The sequence below is a fragment of the Syngnathus typhle genome, linkage group LG22 (assembly GCF_033458585.1).
Source record: "Syngnathus typhle isolate RoL2023-S1 ecotype Sweden linkage group LG22, RoL_Styp_1.0, whole genome shotgun sequence".
NCBI lineage: Eukaryota > Metazoa > Chordata > Actinopteri > Syngnathiformes > Syngnathidae > Syngnathus > Syngnathus typhle.
In genome coordinates, this window is record NC_083759.1 from 459,845 (window position 1) to 476,869 (window position 17,025).

Here is a 17,025-nt window from a genome sequence, read left to right on the forward strand (position 1 = left end):
GAACAAAATCCTTTTTAGTGGTGGACCCCCCCCCCTCTCTCTCTCCCTCTCTCTTTCGCTCTCCCGCTCTCGCTCTCGCTCTTTCCCGCTCTCTTTCTCTTCCTCCCTACAAAACAAGCGCTCGCATCACAGTCGGTCAGTTCCAGCGTCGAAGGCACACAGCAAAAGTGCTCCATGCAGCAGCAGATCCAGCAGGCTTCCCTAACACCTGAATGGATTTCACAGAAAAGATCTCCTGCTCTCCCTCGAGATCTTGTCGTGCCTAACAGGAACCAAACATCATGTCCTGCCTGCATTTGTCTCTCGGCCGGACACGACACGCCGTAGGAGCCATGTGGAGCGCGCCCACATCCATCACGCCAGGCAAAAATCATCAACAACTCGAGTGAGGAGGAGGAGGGGGCTGAGGTACCGAAACACTTTGCTGGAGATAAGATCTGTCGAGGAGGGACCCAAGAAGAGAGGAGATGGTAGAGAAGTAAGTGCAACAAATAATTGGCCATGCAGCGAGATGCTGTCAGTTTCAACGATGTTGCCAACCACAGTTGCGGGCGAAGAACGCTTTTGAATATGAATGTACATACTGGATTTGAATATTTGATGATGGCTACCACCGAGGCTGCGTTCCATGTACCCACGCGGATAACATGAATTATAAACTTGGTTATGTAATAGTGTTTGTCGTATAAATTGGTGATGGCAAATCATTTGACTCATTCTGTGGAGCAGGGGTTGCCTTCATCTTTGCTCTGTATTGATTGTAAACACCTCGGTGCGCAGTGGCCGCACCGGATCTCCTTGACCCCAAGTCTGCCACGCACAACGCCAAGCCCCGCCTGTCGTTCTCGGCCAAGCCGGCCGCGCTGACGTGCGCCGAGGAGGACGAGCTGGCCGGCGGCCGCGCCACCGTCATGCGCTGGAAGACCGTGTCGGCCATCTTCTTCCTGGTGGTGCTCTACCTGGTGATCGGCGCCACCGTCTTCCGCGCCCTGGAGCAGCCCTTCGAGAGCTCCCGGAAGCTGGCCATCCTGGCCGACAAGCTGGAGTTCTTGGCCCTCCACGGCTGCGTCAACTCCTCCGAGCTGGAGGATCTGGTCAAGGTAAGTGCGAGGGGGAGCCGCTTGTTCCCTTTTCTCCTTGGCGCTTCTGATTGTCCGTCTCCAGCAAGTGGTTTCCGCCGTCCGAGCGGGTGTGAATCCGTCGGGAGACTCGTGCAACCAGAGCAGCCTGTGGGACCTCAGCTCCGCCTTCTTCTTTGCCGGGACCGTCATCACCACCATCGGTGAGTTTGCACGCCTGTCACTGGGAGCATTTTGCTCGGTGGAATCCAGTTGGATGGTGCATTTTGACACCAAAACGCAATGTGCTGCTGTTGTTGTTTTGCCGCCACGGAGCCATTGGAGCCGATCGCCACGTTTCTCCCGTTCAGTCAGCGTCGTTGCGATCCCCAAAGTCATTAAGAGTCCCCCCGAAGTCATTTGGCAGACAGACGGACGACCGCGTCGAGAGACCCGCCTGCCGCGCTTGGTTAATTGCGCTCCGACCAAGGCGTCACGTGAGTCTGGTCTCCCGGCAGGGTTCGGCAACACCTCTCCCCGCACGGAAGGCGGACGGATATTCTGCATCATCTACGCTCTGATGGGGATCCCCCTCTTCGGCTTCCTGTTGGCCGGCGTGGGCGACCAGCTGGGCACCGTTTTTGGCAAGGGAATCGCCAAAGTGGAGAAGATGATCGTGGTGAGCCTGTTTTTTTTTTTTTTGACTTCCCCCTTTTACCTTTCGCCGTTTCCTTATCGGGGCCAGACGGCGTAAACGTGTCCCGGTGGACACCGCGGCTCTGGAATGCTTGCCTCCTCGGGCCTTTGCGGCGGTCTCGCGGTTGCCATGCCAACACTCTCAGCTAGCAAAATAAAAGTGCGAGCGCTTTCCCCCCTCGCCCGCCGCTGCGGTCTCTCGTCTGCGCAGAAGTGGCAAGTCAGCCAGACCAAGATCCGCGTCATCTCCACCTTGCTCTTCATCCTGTTCGGCTGCCTGATCTTTGTGGCGCTGCCGGCCGTCATCTTCAAGCACATCGAGGGCTGGAGCGCGCTGGAGTCCATCTACTTTGTGGTCATCACGCTCACCACCATCGGATTCGGAGACTTTGTCGCCGGGGAAAAAGGTCCGTCGTGAAACGTCCTAATAATGCAACCGGTGGACATCTTTTGACGTGAATTGGCGCCGAAAGCAAAGCGGTGCAGATGGGCCCCGTCCCTCTCGCCTCATTTCCGAAATCAAGAATCAGAACTTACACCAGAACAAAAGATGTCCGTGTCCATTCGATTCCATCGGCGCCGCTGTGCTTGTGCAGGAGGTTCTGAGAGTCCGGAGTACCTCAAGTATTACAAGCCGGTGGTGTGGTTCTGGATCCTGGTGGGTCTGGCGTACTTTGCCGCCGTGCTCAGCATGATCGGCGACTGGTTCCGCGTCATCTCCAAGAAAACCAAGGAGGAGGTTAGTGAAGGAAGAAGAAGAAAAAAGGCTGCATTTCATGTTCTCTTCTGATTTTGAGCACGTCAATGAGCTTTTCCATGGTATGTTAGCATTAGCCTAGCGGGAGCTTGCTTTAGGCATGTTGCCGTTTGCTTGCCGCAGCTTCATCTCTTATTTACAGAGAGAGAGAGAGAGAGAGAGAGAGAGAGAGAGAGAGAGAGAGAGAGAGAGAGAGAGAGAGAGAGAGAGAGAGAGAGAGAGAGAGAGAGAGAGAGAGAGAGAGAGAGAGAGAGAGAGAGAGAGAGAGAGAGAGAGAGAGAGAGAGAGAGAGAGAGAGAGAGAGAGAGAGAGAGAGAGAGAGAGAGAGAGAGAGAGAGAGAGAGAGAGAGAGAGAGAGAGAGAGAGAGAGAGAGAGAGAGAGAGAGAGAGAGAGAGAGAGAGAGAGAGAGAGAGAGAGAGAGAGAGCGTATGTACAGTACGCTAGCCCCATTCAAAATTGATCGCATCAATGTCAGTATGGGCCCGAGTCGGGTTCCCCAATCAGGGCTTCGGAACACGAGGGCCGAAGATTCCAAGATTGGCGCGTTGGGCCGACAGACAACCAAAGTGAGAATGAGGAGGTGGAAGCACGCGCTCAACTGTGTGATGCTGGTAGATGTGTGTGTGCGTGTGCGTGCGTGCGTGCGTGCGAACATATGTTCTCACCTAAATCACAAAGCCTGGTAAATAAATCAAAAGGCCCGCAGGGACGGGGGCGCCTCGATGGCTTGCAAGCAGGAGCTTGCACTTCCTGTCCACGTCACAGGTTTGAAGGAAGCCCGCGCACAGATCAAACGGGCGCCTTCTTGACATGAATCAAACCATTTGGACTATTTATCCTTTGGTGGGAAAAGAAAGGGAGCAGCGGCGGCCGGCCGGCCGGTGGCGCCCTCTACTGACTAACGCTGTCGCCGCAGGTGGGCGAGTTCCGGGCCCACGCCGCCGAGTGGACGGCCAACGTGTCGGCCGAGTTCAAGGAAACCCGGCGGCGGCTGAGCGTGGACATCTACGACCGGTTCCAGCGCGCCGCCTCCATCAAGCGCAAACTGTCCTCGGAGCTGGGCATCAACGCCTCGGAAATGACGCCGGGCAAACGGACGCTGTCGGTCAACCTGGGCGAGGATCGCGAGGCCTTCGCCGACCTGAGGCTGGCGCTGCCACCCGGCCCGGGAGCCCTGAGCAGAAACGGCAGCCTCTTCCTCAACGGGCTCAGCCCGGACTTTGCCCAGCGGCTGGAGGTGGCCCTGGTGGAAACCCCCAAATGAGGGCCGCGAAAAGGTTTAGGAGCTGGCTCAGGCGTGTCACGGACGTGTTCTCGCCGGAGTTTAGCGCTACGAAAGGTTCGGTCGGTCGGTCCGTCGGGGTGCCGGTGAACGCACGCCACGAACAAACGGGCCGCATCGAAATGCACCAAAGAAAAAATGAAACAGAAGAAGCAAGCTGCAACCACAAGGAAAGAATTCTCATGAATAAACAAAAGCATTGGTAATTGGAGAAGGAAAGAGATGGATGGATGGATGGATGGATGGATGGATGGATGGATGGATGGATGGATGGATGGATGGATGGATGGATGGATGGATGGATGGATGGATGGATGGATGGATGGATGGATGGATGGAATCGTGCTCATCTACAAACAATTTACCCACGAGGCCTAGACACCCGCATCGGATAAAAGAGGAGCCTTGACGCCACACAGCAATGTGGACACTTGAATGTTTCCTCTCAGTTTGCTCCTTGCTCACGAGATGAAAATGAATGTTGACATTTGTTTCTTTTTCCCCTTGCTCGTTCCTCGATGACTGACAGGCGGGCGGGCGGGCGGTCGGTCGGTCGTTTACCCCCCTGAGATATCGCCCACGTGTGCCTTGCTGGCGCATGCACGAAAGACGCAACGTACGCGTTTGAGAAACGAGAGCGTGTTCTATTTATTCAGGTGGAACCGAGCATACCCTGTACATGAGGAGGGCTGAGGCTCCTCGGTGCGGCACTAATATCAATTCCTTGTGACTATGCGGAGGCACTTCGAGGCTCATTTTGGGTTGTCCTGAGTTATGACACGGTCATCGGCCGCGCTTAGAAGTCTCGGTCCCAACCTGAGAACTCCTCATCGGCCTTGGTCTGGTCCTGAGGGAAGCGGTCGAAATTGATGTAGCACGGGCCCTGAACGCAAAACAAAAGTCCGAGATTTGCTTTTTCTCTCTTGACTTGATCTCACCTTGCGTATGAGGCGGACGGTGGGCGCGTCCAGCTGCGCCATGCGCAGCTTGTGCCAGTTCATGTTGCCGAACCACCTGTTGGCAAAAAGAGGCCTCCGTTTCAATCCCAACAAGAATTTTGCGTCAGCTAACGGACGTTGACTGACGCAAAAAGACCCGAGCCTGCCACCCGCGCCAAAAGATTGCTGACCTGTGATGTCGGACATCTTTAATGCCATTCTTGGTGTTTCCCAACCTCTGGCCGGGTCGCGGTCTGCAACGGCGACATCAAGTCATCTCGGGTTGAGCGGTCTCCGTTGCGTTCGTGTTCGTTCGTGCGTGCGGCTCTCACCTGCACAGCTTACTGATGATGGACTTGGCCGCCTCGCTGAGGTAGGGAGGATACGTGAGCGCGCCGTCCAAGATCTTGGCGTAAATATTCTGAGGCTCCGAGCTCGAAAAGGGAGGACTTGACGGTTGGCGTGAATTAAGCATGACAAAACAAGATGGGATCGATCAAGCGGGCCACCTTTTTTCTTTTTTTACGCAGACTTGTCATTCGACTTCATCTGTGGATGTTGGCCAGTTTGCACTGTGTCATAATAAACTAAAATTGAACTTATCAGAAAGGAACAACGCAAACACAAGAACGTTGTTTATCATTATTATTAATATTTGCCATGCTCTGATACCTTCCCACCAGCAGCTCGTAGATGAGGATGCCCAGCGACCAGAAGTCGACCGCAAAGTCGTGTCCCTGGTTCTTGATGATCTCGGGGGCCATGTATTCAGGAGTCCCCACAAAGGAGTAGGACTTCCCGCCGCTCACCAACTCTCGGGCGAAACCAAAGTCCACCTGCGCGGCAGGAGAAAGGACCGTGGTTTCGACGGCGCAATGGGGGCGGGGTGAACGCAGCCCACCAGTTTGACGTAGCCGCGCGGGTCCAGCATGAGGTTCTCGGGCTTGAGGTCTCTGTACATGATGCTCTTCTTGTGGAGGTAGGCGTAGGCCTCCACCACGCACGCCGTGCAGAAGACCGCAATCTGCTCGTCGAAACGCCCTCTGAGCGGCAAAGGGACATTCGGCTGATGACGGCACGGACCGCGACGCCGCGCAGGCGGGCGCTGAGGCGCGTTTGCCGTCCTCACACTTCTTTGAGTTTGGTCCAGATTTCTCCGCCGCTGCAGAACTCCATCACCATGTAGATGTAACGCGTGTCTTTGAAGGCAGCGTGAAGTCTGCACACATTTACAATTTGGGCAGGCAGGCGGACTTGACCCCATCCGTCTTGGCGTCTTTACCTGACGATGAAGTCGCACTGGACGGCCTTGAGGATCTTCTTCTCAAACAACATGTGCTCCTCCTGTCTCTTGGCAACGATGTGCTTCTTACTCACTCGCTTTATGGCGTAATACTTGCCGTGGTTCAAGGTGGTCATCTTAGCGAGAGCCAAAGCTTAAGTACGGCGAGCGGCGGCGGGACGCGCCGGCCAGGCTCACCAGTTCCACGCGGCCGAAGCCTCCGACTCCCAGCGTGACCGGGTCCCCTAGGTAGCGGCCCTCCTGGTACAGGACCGGCACCAGGTCCTTCAAGCTCAGAGTGGGGTTGAGGCTGCGGCGCACAAAGACGATTGAGCGGAGCTGACGGCGCCAAAGCCCTCCGAGCTCTTACCTGGACTTTGGCGGAGCCTGCGCCTCCTGCAGCATCTTGGAGCTGACCGTGAAGAGGAAGAAGAACAAGTAGGCGTTGGATTCACCCTCCTCGGTAACGGGACGGAGCGTAAAGAAGAAAGGCTTACTCGTCAAAAAGCTCCAAGTGCTCGACGGGGATGGTCTCCTCAAACACCCTTGAGCAAATGAGACAAACGCAATGGACGTTGAATCCCATGGGGGGGGGGGGATGCTAATGAGCATGAAGCGAGCTAGGCCTTGACGCCTTACTCTTTGTCGATGGAGAAGCAGGTGACGGGCCCGTCGGCTGTGCAGGTGGCCGTTCGCAATACTTCGCTGCGGGAAGCACAAAAGGTGACGACGCAATAGCGGGCTTGCCATTAAAGCGCAGGCCGGCAGCATGGTGCTGGCTCTGTTGCCATGACGATGTTTAAACGCGAATGCTATTCCAGCTTTGCACAGACAACAAAGTTGGCAGCATCCAATGCCATCCAGGCGTCACCGCGGTTACCGTATGAGGGCCTGCTCGCCGAAATGCTCGCCCTTCCCCATCCGTCGGATGGGCTTCTGAAGCCCGTTGACGCTTTTGGTCACCAGGACCTGTCGGGAGCCAAAAGACACTGACTGGGTGGAGCCTCTCCAATGAGGTCACCACAAAGCTGAGAAGAATACTCGCCTCTCCTTTGAGGATAATGTAGAAGGTGTTGGCTTCGGCGCCTTCTCGCACGATGACCTCTTTGTTCTGGTACTTCACCTGCGCAAAAGGGTGACGAGGGAGGGGCGTGTCAAAATCTTCACGCGATGTAGAAAAACGTATTTCCGGTGGGCCGCACCTCCTCCATGGAGTCGATGATTTTGGACAACTGGACATCGTTCAGGTCCTTCAGAGTCCGAGACCTTCAAAGCCCCAGAAAGAAATCCACGTTGAAATGAGCACTCGGCGTGAGTGAGGGGCAAGCGTGGCGGACGGACGCACGTCTTCAGGAAGCCCAGGAGCTGCTCTCGTTTCTTCTTGGATTTGTTGGTGATGATGGTCCTGTACGTCTGTCTCTCCATGGACCACAGACGCACCTCCGTCTTTGCTGCGGGCAAATCGACAAAGCAAAAGCTTTTCCTCCTTCTAAACGGCCTTGACATCTCGCTGCTGCTTTGATTAATGGACACGTCGCTCTGCGGTGACTTATGAAGGCAAAAACAAAGAGGCTGAAAGGCAAAGGCGGGAGAGCAAAAGAATTCCTTCCCTTTCCCGTCCGCTGGGTGAGTCCAGTTAGCGGCCACCACATTCGGTACACGCTTTCGGTGCTGACCTTTAACCGTGGCCGTTCGTTTGCAGTTGTACAGGATGGCCAACTCCCCGAAGATGTCGCCGCTGGTTAGGGTTCGGAGGTCGCGGCCCGCTTGGCTGACCAGAAGCTCGCCGGCTACGAGGAGGAGCAAAACGAATGTCAATGAATTCATTCATTCATTCATGTCAAGTCACAGGGCGAGCGATGGCGCACCTGCCACGATGTACATGCTGTCCCCCTCCGTGCCTTCCCTGATGACCTCGCTGCCGCGGCCGATGGCCGAGGTCTCCAGGAGGTCCACCATCATGGCGATTTGCTCGTCGTCCAGCCGGCTCAGGAAGTCGTTCTTGCGGATGGCTTTGACGATCAGGCCCGTCTCGCTGCGGACGTGCGCGTGCATGCATGCCATCAATGGGGGGCTAACCCAATTGGTTTTGCGGGGCGCCAACTGACCTGTCCGTTTTCTTGACTCTGGACTTCCTGATCTCCAGCGTCTCCTGGATGGGTTCGGACGCGATGACGGCGGCGCGACTGGTCCTGTACTCGGGTTTGATCTCGTCGCCGCTCGGAGGCGGAAACTCTGCAAATGGTTTGGGGGGGGGGGGTCAGCCGCCACCTCGTCGGTATTGTACGGACTTACCGAGGTCGTGGTAGTGAGTGTGGAGCTCTTGCAGAAGTTTCTCCTTCTCCTGCAGGCGTTGCTCTAAGAGCACACGGGGAATGCGTTTTTGAAAGAACGGCAAGTCGCTTTGAAGAGCGGCGGCGGCGGCGGCGGCGGCCTGAGCTACGGACCCAAATCTTGATTTTGCCTCTGCAGCTCCTTGTTGATGAGGCATTGCTTCTCCAGCTGCTGCCTCAGCTCCTCCACTTCCACTTCCACTTGCTTCTCCATCCCTGCAGTGCTGGCTGCTTGCACAAGGACAAGACGGTTGGCCGCTCAACCGGAGTGTTTTGCAGCGCCTGCCTGCCCAGCGTGACCCCCCGCTCGCTCGCTCGCTCACTCGCTGTGGCCCTTCAACGGCTGCCACACTTCCTGCCTGCCCCCCGCGCCATGCAGTGGCGGCTAATGATCTGCTTCCTGCGGCTTAGGGGGTTACACAACCTGTCAGGAGCTGGCATGATCCTTTTAGATGGCAATGAACGGGAATGCCGCCGCTGCCTTCCTGCCTCCGTATTGTTATTTCACAGGTTTTTTTGAGGCACATGAAGGAACCATGGGCTGGCGTCGCTCGGCCACCCACCCCGAACCAAACGACAATACTTCTTCTCAAGACAGAGACTTGTCAAGATTCAAGAATGGTCGATCTGACCCCACTGCGTTTTATGACACACTCACACACACTGTGTATTTGCCATGATTGCATGCAAAGTGCTTTCTTGCTCTTATCTTTGCTGACTAAACATGGAGACGAGGCAAATAAAGAAAGCGTATCTTCAAGCGGTAGCGACAGGTAAAAGGTGAGAGGCGGGCCCACGTTGGCTCACCTGCAGGCTTGTACGGCAGCTGGGCAGTCGGGAGAAGGGCTTCACGTCATCCGCATGGGTTGGGATCCCCAAAATGACTGGGCTGTACTTTCAACTTTGCTGCCTCTTGACTCTGACTCTTTAGCGGTCCTTCCTTTTTTTTCTTTTGCCCGCCCGCCCGTCCGTCCGCCTGCCAGTCAATCTCCGCAGCTCCTCTGCTCTGGCACCGAATCATTTACTCACCTGACGCTCCTCCCCTCTCTCCAGGTAGGGGGAAACACACAGAGGAGGCGGGGGAACGAGCACAGGACGACTATGAACACGCACGCATGTTAACAAAAGCAACATCCACGGCAGCGAACGAGGGCTATTTGTCAAATCTACCAATTGGACCAAATGCGACTGCATGATCCGTGACTTTTCTCCTCATAAAAAGGCCTCGCTGACTAGGCCATTGTGCACCTCTATTCCACCTCTGGACCTTTTCTTTGCTGGCGGCAGGCACGGCGCTATCTAAATGAGAGGGCGTGGGCCTTTTTATGGAAGCTTGGGTTTAATTATTGATCGGTCGCCATGGTTAATCAGCGACACCGCTGCACAGATTAAAGACCTCCCGAGGGGGGAAGGTTAGGAAAAGATTTTTTTTTTTTTAACATGGTGATAGCAGAAGGTATCGATGTGAATGCGGATTTGTACTTTTCTGTATAATTACAATGTGAAAAGTGCATTTTAGCAAAAGTGATTATTAGATGTCAACAATTTTTTCGACCCGTTCCACCTGCTGGCAATGTTGGAAATGTTTCATTGACCGTTAAATGTAAAGCTTGTAAAGTCTTGTACAACGACACAGAAGAGACATAAAAGTAAAGCAGCCAATTTGTGTTTAATTTAGGTGATTAACTTCAGTGGCTCACAGAAAAACATCGATGGGTAAAAAAAAAAAAAAGCAAGTGTCTATTTGCGAGTGGGACGACTAATGACGAGAATGATGTCATTTGATTTGATTGACAGTCAGCGTCCTGAATCGTGACGGCGAGCTTACGGCGAGGTAGATGGACATTTGCGCAGAGGTGTATTTGTTCGATGGGGGGGGGAGGGTTAAAAAAAAAAAAAAAAAAAAGAAAAGTGTTGCGAGTTTTGTTCTTGGCATGTACATTCGTTCAGCTGGGCGCCAGGCCGCAGGCTTTGCGGACATCCAGCGGGTGTTCCAGCACGGCTCGGACAAACTGGCTAAAGAGGCGCTCCATGTAGCCCACGGCGCGCGGGAACAAACCCTCCAGGAAGGCAATGTGGCCGCCGTGCGACGTGACCACCAGCGCCACGTTGGGCAGCTCCTTGGCGAGGCTCAACGGGAAGGCTGCAACAATGCCATTTGCTCGTCATCACCATCCCAATATGACTCGCTGCTAATATTTGCCGGACCGACCGTGTTGCGGGGAGAAGGGGTCGTCGGCGGCATTGAGGCACATGACGGGCACGGCCGTCTGCGGGAGCTTCCAGTCGGGGCTGGCGTGGCGGTAGTAGTCGGCGCACGAGGCGTAGCCAAACAGCGGCGCCGTGAAGCGCTCGTCAAATTCCCGGATGCTGCGCGCCTAGGATTGGAATCGCTGTCTGGAAAGTTTTGCTCATACTCCATGTGTCGATATAACCTTCCCACATCGTCCCACATCTATTTGGACAAGCGGCTGAGACGGACGGACGGGTACCTTGAGGACGTGATCGATGTCCACCACCTTCTCCAGCACCTTCCTGTGCCTGCGACATCAAAACAAATAGTAGGCTCGCCTTTCCCAAACGGAACGCTCGAGGCTGAAATGACCTGCGGACGGCGGCGCACAGTCCTCGCGTGAGCTGCTTGTTGAAGAGCAGCCAGTTGAGCACCGCCTCCATGCTTTGCGCCGACTTGAAGGCGTCCCAGGGGACGGAGACGGTCAGGCCCGCCACCAAGCCCGACTGGCCGCCCTTGCGGCCGAGGTAGTTGAGCAGCAGCATGCTGCGTGGGCACAACGGGAGCTTGGCCGCCAGAGCAAAAGGGGGCCCGGCCCGCCCCGCCCGGGGTGGGTGGGGGCCCACTCACCCTCCTAAGGAGACGCCGAGGCCAAAAACAGGGGCTTGCGGGTAGAGGCTCTTCACGTGCTGGATCACCAGCTCCAGATCGGACGTGTTGGCCGCGCAGAACGTGAGCGGTGTCTGAAGGGCAGAGAGACGCAAACTGCTTTGGCTCCAATCGGATTTCATCAAGGTTCATCCAAGACTTACAAGTAGCTCTTCTCCTCCAAAGCCTCTGTTGTTGAAGACCACACATCTAGAAGAAGCGGCACAAATTCATGCTCGAGTCCCAGATAGAAACGGGCGGGCGGGCGGGCGGGCGGGCGGGCCTCTGCCGACCTGTAGCCGTGGGCGGCGGCCTGCCTGACGGCGTGCAACACGTACGACTGTCGGCTGTTGCCCGTCAAGCCCGGCAGGATGAGGACGGTGGGCCGCGTGGACGCTTGCGGGTAGGCGGCACTGCCGTCGTTGTCCTCCCAGTCCAGCGAGATCTGACCGCCGTCGGCCGTGCGGATGCGCTCGCTGACAGACGCATTAGTGTGTGTGTGTGTGTGTGTGTTGATACTTCATCCACAATCATGCGCATGATTTTGCGATTGAGCTTTACTTGCGATATTCAACGTGCGGTCTGGACTTGATGAGGAAACACAGCACGGTTTGTAGGCGGCCCCCCCAGCACCACGGTGTCGGCCTGAAGATCTCGCTCAACGCGGGACAGCGCTCCTGGAGGAAGTCACCAAACTTGTCGCCACACACCACCAACGGCCTCTGAAAGGAAGAGCTCATAGCTGAAAGTGCATGTAGCCCTGAAGCCAGGAGGATGGCAGAAATTGGAAAACGATCACATGGCGAACAAAGGTTCGTGAGGGCCCGTTTCGAATCTAAACCCTGAATGAATCAATTCAATTCACTATCACCTGACTCTTGCGGCCCCACAAGTAGTAGAAGGCAGCCGTGAGGGAGCACAATAGCACGGTGTCAACCCTGGAGACCAACTCCCAATGGACCGTCCACAGGTCCAGGAGCGACAATGACATGGCGCCGGCTTCAGTAGAACTCCAAAGAAAACAAACAAAAAAGGAAGCTACCGTTCGCCAGAAACCGGCGTTTAATGTAAATGAGCAATTAAGCGACACGAGAGAACACAAAGCCGATAACCCGATTCGGCTCGGCCCGGCCCGTTAATCATTGACGATAACGCCCCTGCCCGCAGGCAACACAACGGACTGTTTCACTTCCGGGTTGCCTGTCAAGAGCGTACGGTGAAATCAATGATTATTTCTTTTACTTATTATTATAGACACACTAGAAAGATTTGGTGAATTTTCCACAAATTATATCCACTGAATTAAAGAGAATAATCTAATCGTCGTACCTTCCGACGGGAAGTCCTAGTCTGACGTCACTGCTCGTTCGACTACAAACATGGCCGCCGGATGATGCGCATGCGCAGGTGTCTATACGTTTTAAGATGTATTTATTATAAATTAATAGTCGTAGTGTTTTAACAGCAACTGCTTTGTTTGACACGTGAGGTTTAAATTGTGTTTCTTTATGTAGTATACATAGTATATTTTACAGATCATGGATGACATTATATTAAAGATATGAATATATACTTATTTTTTTCCAATGTGTTCTTTTGCTTTATTTTCTCGGATCTGTACAAAGTAGCAAATCTAACAAGGATCTCATTGAGTAGCAAGGTTTTGGAGAGCTCGACCTTCGGTGTCTTTGTGCTAGCCAAAGCTCACTTAAGGACACTTTATCAACAGCCTCACAACTCCATCATCATGTACACGACACATACGGTCACACAGAACTAGATATCATTCTCTTTTAGCTTTTAAAAAAATAAACACCCCAGAATGAGAACCATTTCTCAAAGGGTTTGAAATAGACAACATATTTGTGTCCCTATTTAGCTTATGGGTCAGAGATGTACATCATTTGAGCAAAATAAAAGCAACAAAAAGACGCCGTTTGGGCAGTCGGGGCATCTGAGACATTTTTATCATGATGACGCTATTATCAGGGGAGAGACTTTTTCCAAAACTGCCAACTTCCCCTTCAATTGCAGCCATGAGTCCAGGAGACTTTTCATTGTGTCCTTTTATGATAGACATGTCCACCCAAATAATCCTGTCCTTTGGTCAAACTTTGATCAATGTCTCAAGAACCTCTCAAATGCTGTCTGTCTATTCAGTGGAGAAGTGGACCTTCCGAGGGCAGCGAAGGGGCTGTCATTCATCCTCGAGTCCGCTACTGCCCCTGCACGTCGCCGGCCCCTTGGGCCCGCGCCGCCGTGGCGCTCAGGTACTGCCAGCTGACGGCCGCTAGCAGCATGGCGGCCGACAGGTACACGGGCGACAGGTGCTGGCTCCTGACGGGCAGGTCTGACGACTGCGATTTCTCCCTTATGAGCGCCAAGATGCGCAGCGTCTCGTCCCGCGACGGGTCCGCCAGCGAGACCTTGTGCAGAATCTGCAGGCAAAAGCACAAGGTTGAAACGGTGCCGTCGATTCATACTTTGTTACCGTACTTGGGGGTTGTTTTTTTCCTCATATATTTCGACAATAAAGCAGACTTTGACTTATTTTATTTCGCCGCTTTCCCTTGAAAACAGATACGTCAAAGACGGTCACCTCCTGGCTGTACTGGCTGATGATGTTCTGCACGGCTCGCATGTTGGTGGCCTCCATCATGAGCGTGACGGCCTGCCCCTTTCGGATCTTCACCACCCCCTGGAACACCAGCGGGTTGTTGTAGCACGATGATAGGGTAGCTATCGCCATCACCTGGTCAACAGGGGCATTACAGCTGAAGCGCCACTCATTTGAAATGGAAACATAAGAACTAGAGACGAGTTGAGTGCTAGCTTGTTCCATTTGCAGGAGGCGGATGCTGCGGGGCGGCCGTGTGGCCTTACCTGAGGGATGGCGCAGAAGTTGAAGACGCTCTGGTTGCGCAGGCGGGCCAGGTAGGCGATGACGTCCGGCACGTGACGCAGCGCGTCCGTGACCAGCAGGTTGAGACAGGACAGAGCCGACTCCAGCTTCTCGGGCTGCGCCAGGTCCTCCAGACGGCCCGCAAACTGGCTCCATGCCTTCCAATGATAGTGGGAAGGTGGGCGAGAAAAAAGGAGCTCTTTTCATAGTCCTTATTTGCTACCAACAAAATCGACGCGATGCCAACCTAGCACGTTTCTCACCTCTTGTGGCCAGAAGTCACGTCCCTCCTTGGTGTCCTCCAGATAGTCTCGGATGATGTTGGTTTTCTGGAGGAACAGGCCCATGGAGTTGGCCAAGTCCGTGTCCCAGCCCACCTCCGGCTCCTCCAGCTGGGACGCCGAGAAGAGGCGAGACAGGCCTATGCCCACCAGCCCTGCCACAAAGTGGCAATACTGCACGGGCGAATAGCAACGAGAGTCGAAACTGTCACACTCAACATTTGGCAAGAGTGGACAATGTCCAAAAGTCAAATCTTTGGTCCGAGTCACGGAACTAAAAGTACACATCTCGAAAAACCGCTTCACGGGATCTTTAAGGTGTTCTGGGAGTTGTGTCCTCAAAGAAGCAGGTTCACCTTGTCCCACTCCTTCATGGATCCGACTTTCTTCTCCAGGAATTCCGCCATTCCGACTCCCATCCGGCGGCAGATGTCCGAGATGACCACCCGATATTCTTCAGCCAGGTTTCGGAATTCCAAAGATATCTGTTGATTGTCATCAGCCAAATATTTAGCCCAATCAAAAGCCCTCAACGGGATCACGTCACAGCGCAACAAGTGGCCTTTCGTCATGTGGAAGCAACTGACCGTGGGGAAGTCCTCCAGAACTTGCCGGTCTTTCTCCTGGCTCTCGCTGAAGCTCCAGGCGTCCTGGTACAGGTAGGTGTGGAAATCATTCAGCATGGGAACTTTTTTGTCCAGGGGGATGCTCATGTCGTCCTCCACTGTGTCCAACGCCCGGAGAACCAGGTAGAAAATGCACACGGCGTGTCTGAAATAGGAAGGACAGACGGACAACTTTGGATGTCCATAAGATCAGATCATTGTGGCATTTTTCAATTTCCAATTGGAAAAACGTAACAGTCCAGTGTGGGGCCGGCCGGCCACCCACGAGCCGAGCCGAGCCGAGCCGAGCCGAGCCGAGCCGAGCCGAGCAGGGGGCGGGGCCACGCTTGTTTGTGTACAACTAGCGATCCACCCACCAAGCCACTCACTCACCTTAGCTCGCCGTCCAGGGCCTGAATGACAGCCGCAAAGCTCCTGCTGGTTTGGTTCAGGTACACGTAACACGTCCTCAGGCTCTGGCTCATGGACTCCTGGCACGACAGACAACACAAGGCCGCGTGACGACCGAAGCCCGTCGCTCTCGGAACGCTGGACGAGCGCGCGGCTCCCCGCAGGCCCCGCTCGCCCAGCCTTCGGCCCGACAGCAGCAAGCGGGGACAGGCGGGCGTCGGGCCCCGTGGCGCCACCGACAGAGAGCGCTTGAACACGGCCAGCGAGATGGGACACTTGCAGCACGCTCCAGCGGCCATGCGACGTCAGTGGTAGCACGAGTGGACGGACGAGCGAGAAGCCGCAGCGGCTTGGCTCGACGCGGGCGGGCGGACGTGCGCGCTGTGTAGGGGGCGTCAGGGGAGCAGCTGCCGAGACAACCTTGGAGTCAGTCGGGGGTGCGGGCACTCGACTCAACATTTTGCAATACGGAGAAGCCTCCGCCTTCCTCCCCAACCTTGGCGCTAGCTTCGTGGACGCGAATAAATAGACCGCGTGTTTGGCAAGGAATGAACGTCAACGGCGCCGCCATATTGAATGTGTCAATAAACAACAACAATTCATACTAATGGAAGCCGGTGCAACATTACTATAAGTGCATACCTTGAAGAGAAATATACCTTAAGATGGAATGCAATTATAATTATATTATAATTAGAAGTGAATGCAACTGAACTGTACTTTTCTTCTCTATTCTATATTTTCATTGTGTCTTCTCTTTTTGATTGTTGACAATTGTTGGACACTGCAGTACTTACTGCACAACTCGCAATGTGCAGCTTTAGTGCAAGTCGTATTACGTTTTGCAAAACAATTACGCAAATACAAAAACAAGGTCTTTTGCCGCTGCCTAGTGGCCGGCTAATGTAATTGCACAAACTTGTGGATGCTTCCACTGGTTAGCCCTTTTCAAATTATTTGCAGACACGTCTCGATTCTGCCACGCTAAAGAATTTCAACTTTCATTCATAACAAAATAACGTTTGGGCTCGCACGCGTTGATACTTGCCGGGGTGACAGTGACGTCAAAACGGCGGGATTAGCGGCCTTACATAATAAACCCTCCAACATATTGCAGAAGATATGAAATCTCCCTTATTTGTCTTCCTTGAGACGATTGCTCCAGTTTTACTCACGTAATCCAATTTGGGCATGACGGCTCGGCAGCCTCCCATTTTAAATTTAAACAGGTTGTAAATCTCTTCCGGGTGGCCGAGAGACTTGAGGATGTCCATGTTGCCGACTCAATCGGACTGCAGGAAGCGTCAATCAAAATGCCCGTGGATGCGAGAAGAAAGAAGAAAGATACGCCAAGGTATATTGAAGACCGACCGCGTGCACTTTCTTTCTCCCGGCTGGGGCCAGATCGACTCACGCCTCCGATTGGCTGGCAGAGTATGGGCTAGGGGGCAGTGGCCAATGAGCGAGCGGAGCGCCTGGTGTGATGTCCCGCCTTCTCGGACGTCACCACAGCTTGGCTTTTCATTGGCTTTCCCATCCCCGGTGTCATAAACCCTGGCCAATCGTTGAAAGGCGCTGGAACTATAGATAGATGCACT

The 17,025-nt window shown here is 54.2% G+C and overlaps 4 protein-coding genes across 8 annotated transcripts; 1 reads left to right on the forward strand and 3 right to left on the reverse strand.

Moving 5' to 3' along the window:
• Positions 1 to 785: 785 nt before the first annotated feature.
• kcnk2b (potassium channel, subfamily K, member 2b) lies at positions 786 to 4,013 on the forward strand. 2 transcript variants are annotated; one of them, XM_061270734.1, is made up of 6 exons: positions 786 to 1,100; positions 1,165 to 1,282; positions 1,577 to 1,737; positions 1,966 to 2,168; positions 2,364 to 2,493; positions 3,429 to 4,013. In XM_061270734.1, exons 1-6 carry the CDS (start codon positions 912 to 914, stop codon positions 3,774 to 3,776), a joined length of 1,149 nt encoding a protein of 382 aa, XP_061126718.1. In that variant the 5' UTR covers positions 786 to 911; the 3' UTR covers positions 3,777 to 4,013. The 2 variants fall into 2 exon arrangements, with proteins under 2 accessions (XP_061126718.1, XP_061126717.1); XM_061270733.1 differs by having other exon boundaries at positions 796 to 1,100; positions 1,966 to 2,161; positions 2,297 to 2,493.
• A 404-nt stretch (positions 4,014 to 4,417) lies between these two features.
• On the reverse strand, positions 4,418 to 9,339 carry prkg3 (protein kinase cGMP-dependent 3). The gene is made up of 22 exons (XM_061270794.1): positions 9,155 to 9,339; positions 8,462 to 8,575; positions 8,310 to 8,372; positions 8,123 to 8,249; positions 7,883 to 8,049; positions 7,691 to 7,804; positions 7,360 to 7,465; positions 7,217 to 7,280; positions 7,060 to 7,137; positions 6,895 to 6,983; positions 6,654 to 6,719; positions 6,512 to 6,559; positions 6,385 to 6,426; positions 6,213 to 6,324; positions 6,015 to 6,151; positions 5,862 to 5,951; positions 5,634 to 5,775; positions 5,405 to 5,568; positions 5,065 to 5,181; positions 4,924 to 4,986; positions 4,733 to 4,808; positions 4,418 to 4,677 (listed from the first exon to the last, which is right to left on the reverse strand). The coding sequence occupies exons 2-22, from the start codon at positions 8,559 to 8,561 to the stop codon at positions 4,591 to 4,593; spliced, it is 2,052 nt and encodes a 683-aa protein (XP_061126778.1). The 5' UTR covers positions 8,562 to 8,575; positions 9,155 to 9,339; the 3' UTR covers positions 4,418 to 4,590.
• A 658-nt stretch (positions 9,340 to 9,997) lies between these two features.
• Positions 9,998 to 12,419, reverse strand: LOC133146772 (phospholipase ABHD3-like). 3 transcript variants are annotated; one of them, XM_061270791.1, is made up of 9 exons: positions 12,100 to 12,418; positions 11,790 to 11,950; positions 11,522 to 11,704; positions 11,393 to 11,438; positions 11,211 to 11,323; positions 10,953 to 11,126; positions 10,840 to 10,888; positions 10,560 to 10,725; positions 9,998 to 10,490 (listed from the first exon to the last, which is right to left on the reverse strand). In XM_061270791.1, exons 1-9 carry the CDS (start codon positions 12,217 to 12,219, stop codon positions 10,294 to 10,296), a joined length of 1,209 nt encoding a protein of 402 aa, XP_061126775.1. In that variant the 5' UTR covers positions 12,220 to 12,418; the 3' UTR covers positions 9,998 to 10,293. The 3 variants fall into 3 exon arrangements, with proteins under 3 accessions (XP_061126775.1, XP_061126777.1, XP_061126776.1); XM_061270793.1 differs by having other exon boundaries at positions 10,341 to 10,490; positions 10,560 to 10,744; positions 10,961 to 11,126; XM_061270792.1 differs by having other exon boundaries at positions 10,341 to 10,490; positions 10,560 to 10,744; positions 10,840 to 11,126; positions 12,100 to 12,419.
• Positions 12,420 to 12,713: 294 nt separating this feature from the next.
• Positions 12,714 to 16,831, reverse strand: fdft1 (farnesyl-diphosphate farnesyltransferase 1). Of its 2 annotated transcripts, XM_061270667.1 has the most exons (8): positions 16,603 to 16,831; positions 15,410 to 15,507; positions 14,999 to 15,182; positions 14,768 to 14,896; positions 14,394 to 14,585; positions 14,112 to 14,288; positions 13,828 to 13,980; positions 12,714 to 13,666 (listed from the first exon to the last, which is right to left on the reverse strand). In XM_061270667.1, exons 1-8 carry the CDS (start codon positions 16,699 to 16,701, stop codon positions 13,445 to 13,447), a joined length of 1,254 nt encoding a protein of 417 aa, XP_061126651.1. In that variant the 5' UTR covers positions 16,702 to 16,831; the 3' UTR covers positions 12,714 to 13,444. The 2 variants fall into 2 exon arrangements, with proteins under 2 accessions (XP_061126651.1, XP_061126650.1); XM_061270666.1 differs by lacking the exon at positions 16,603 to 16,831 and having other exon boundaries at positions 15,410 to 16,585.
• Between the last annotated feature and the right edge of the window lie 194 nt (positions 16,832 to 17,025).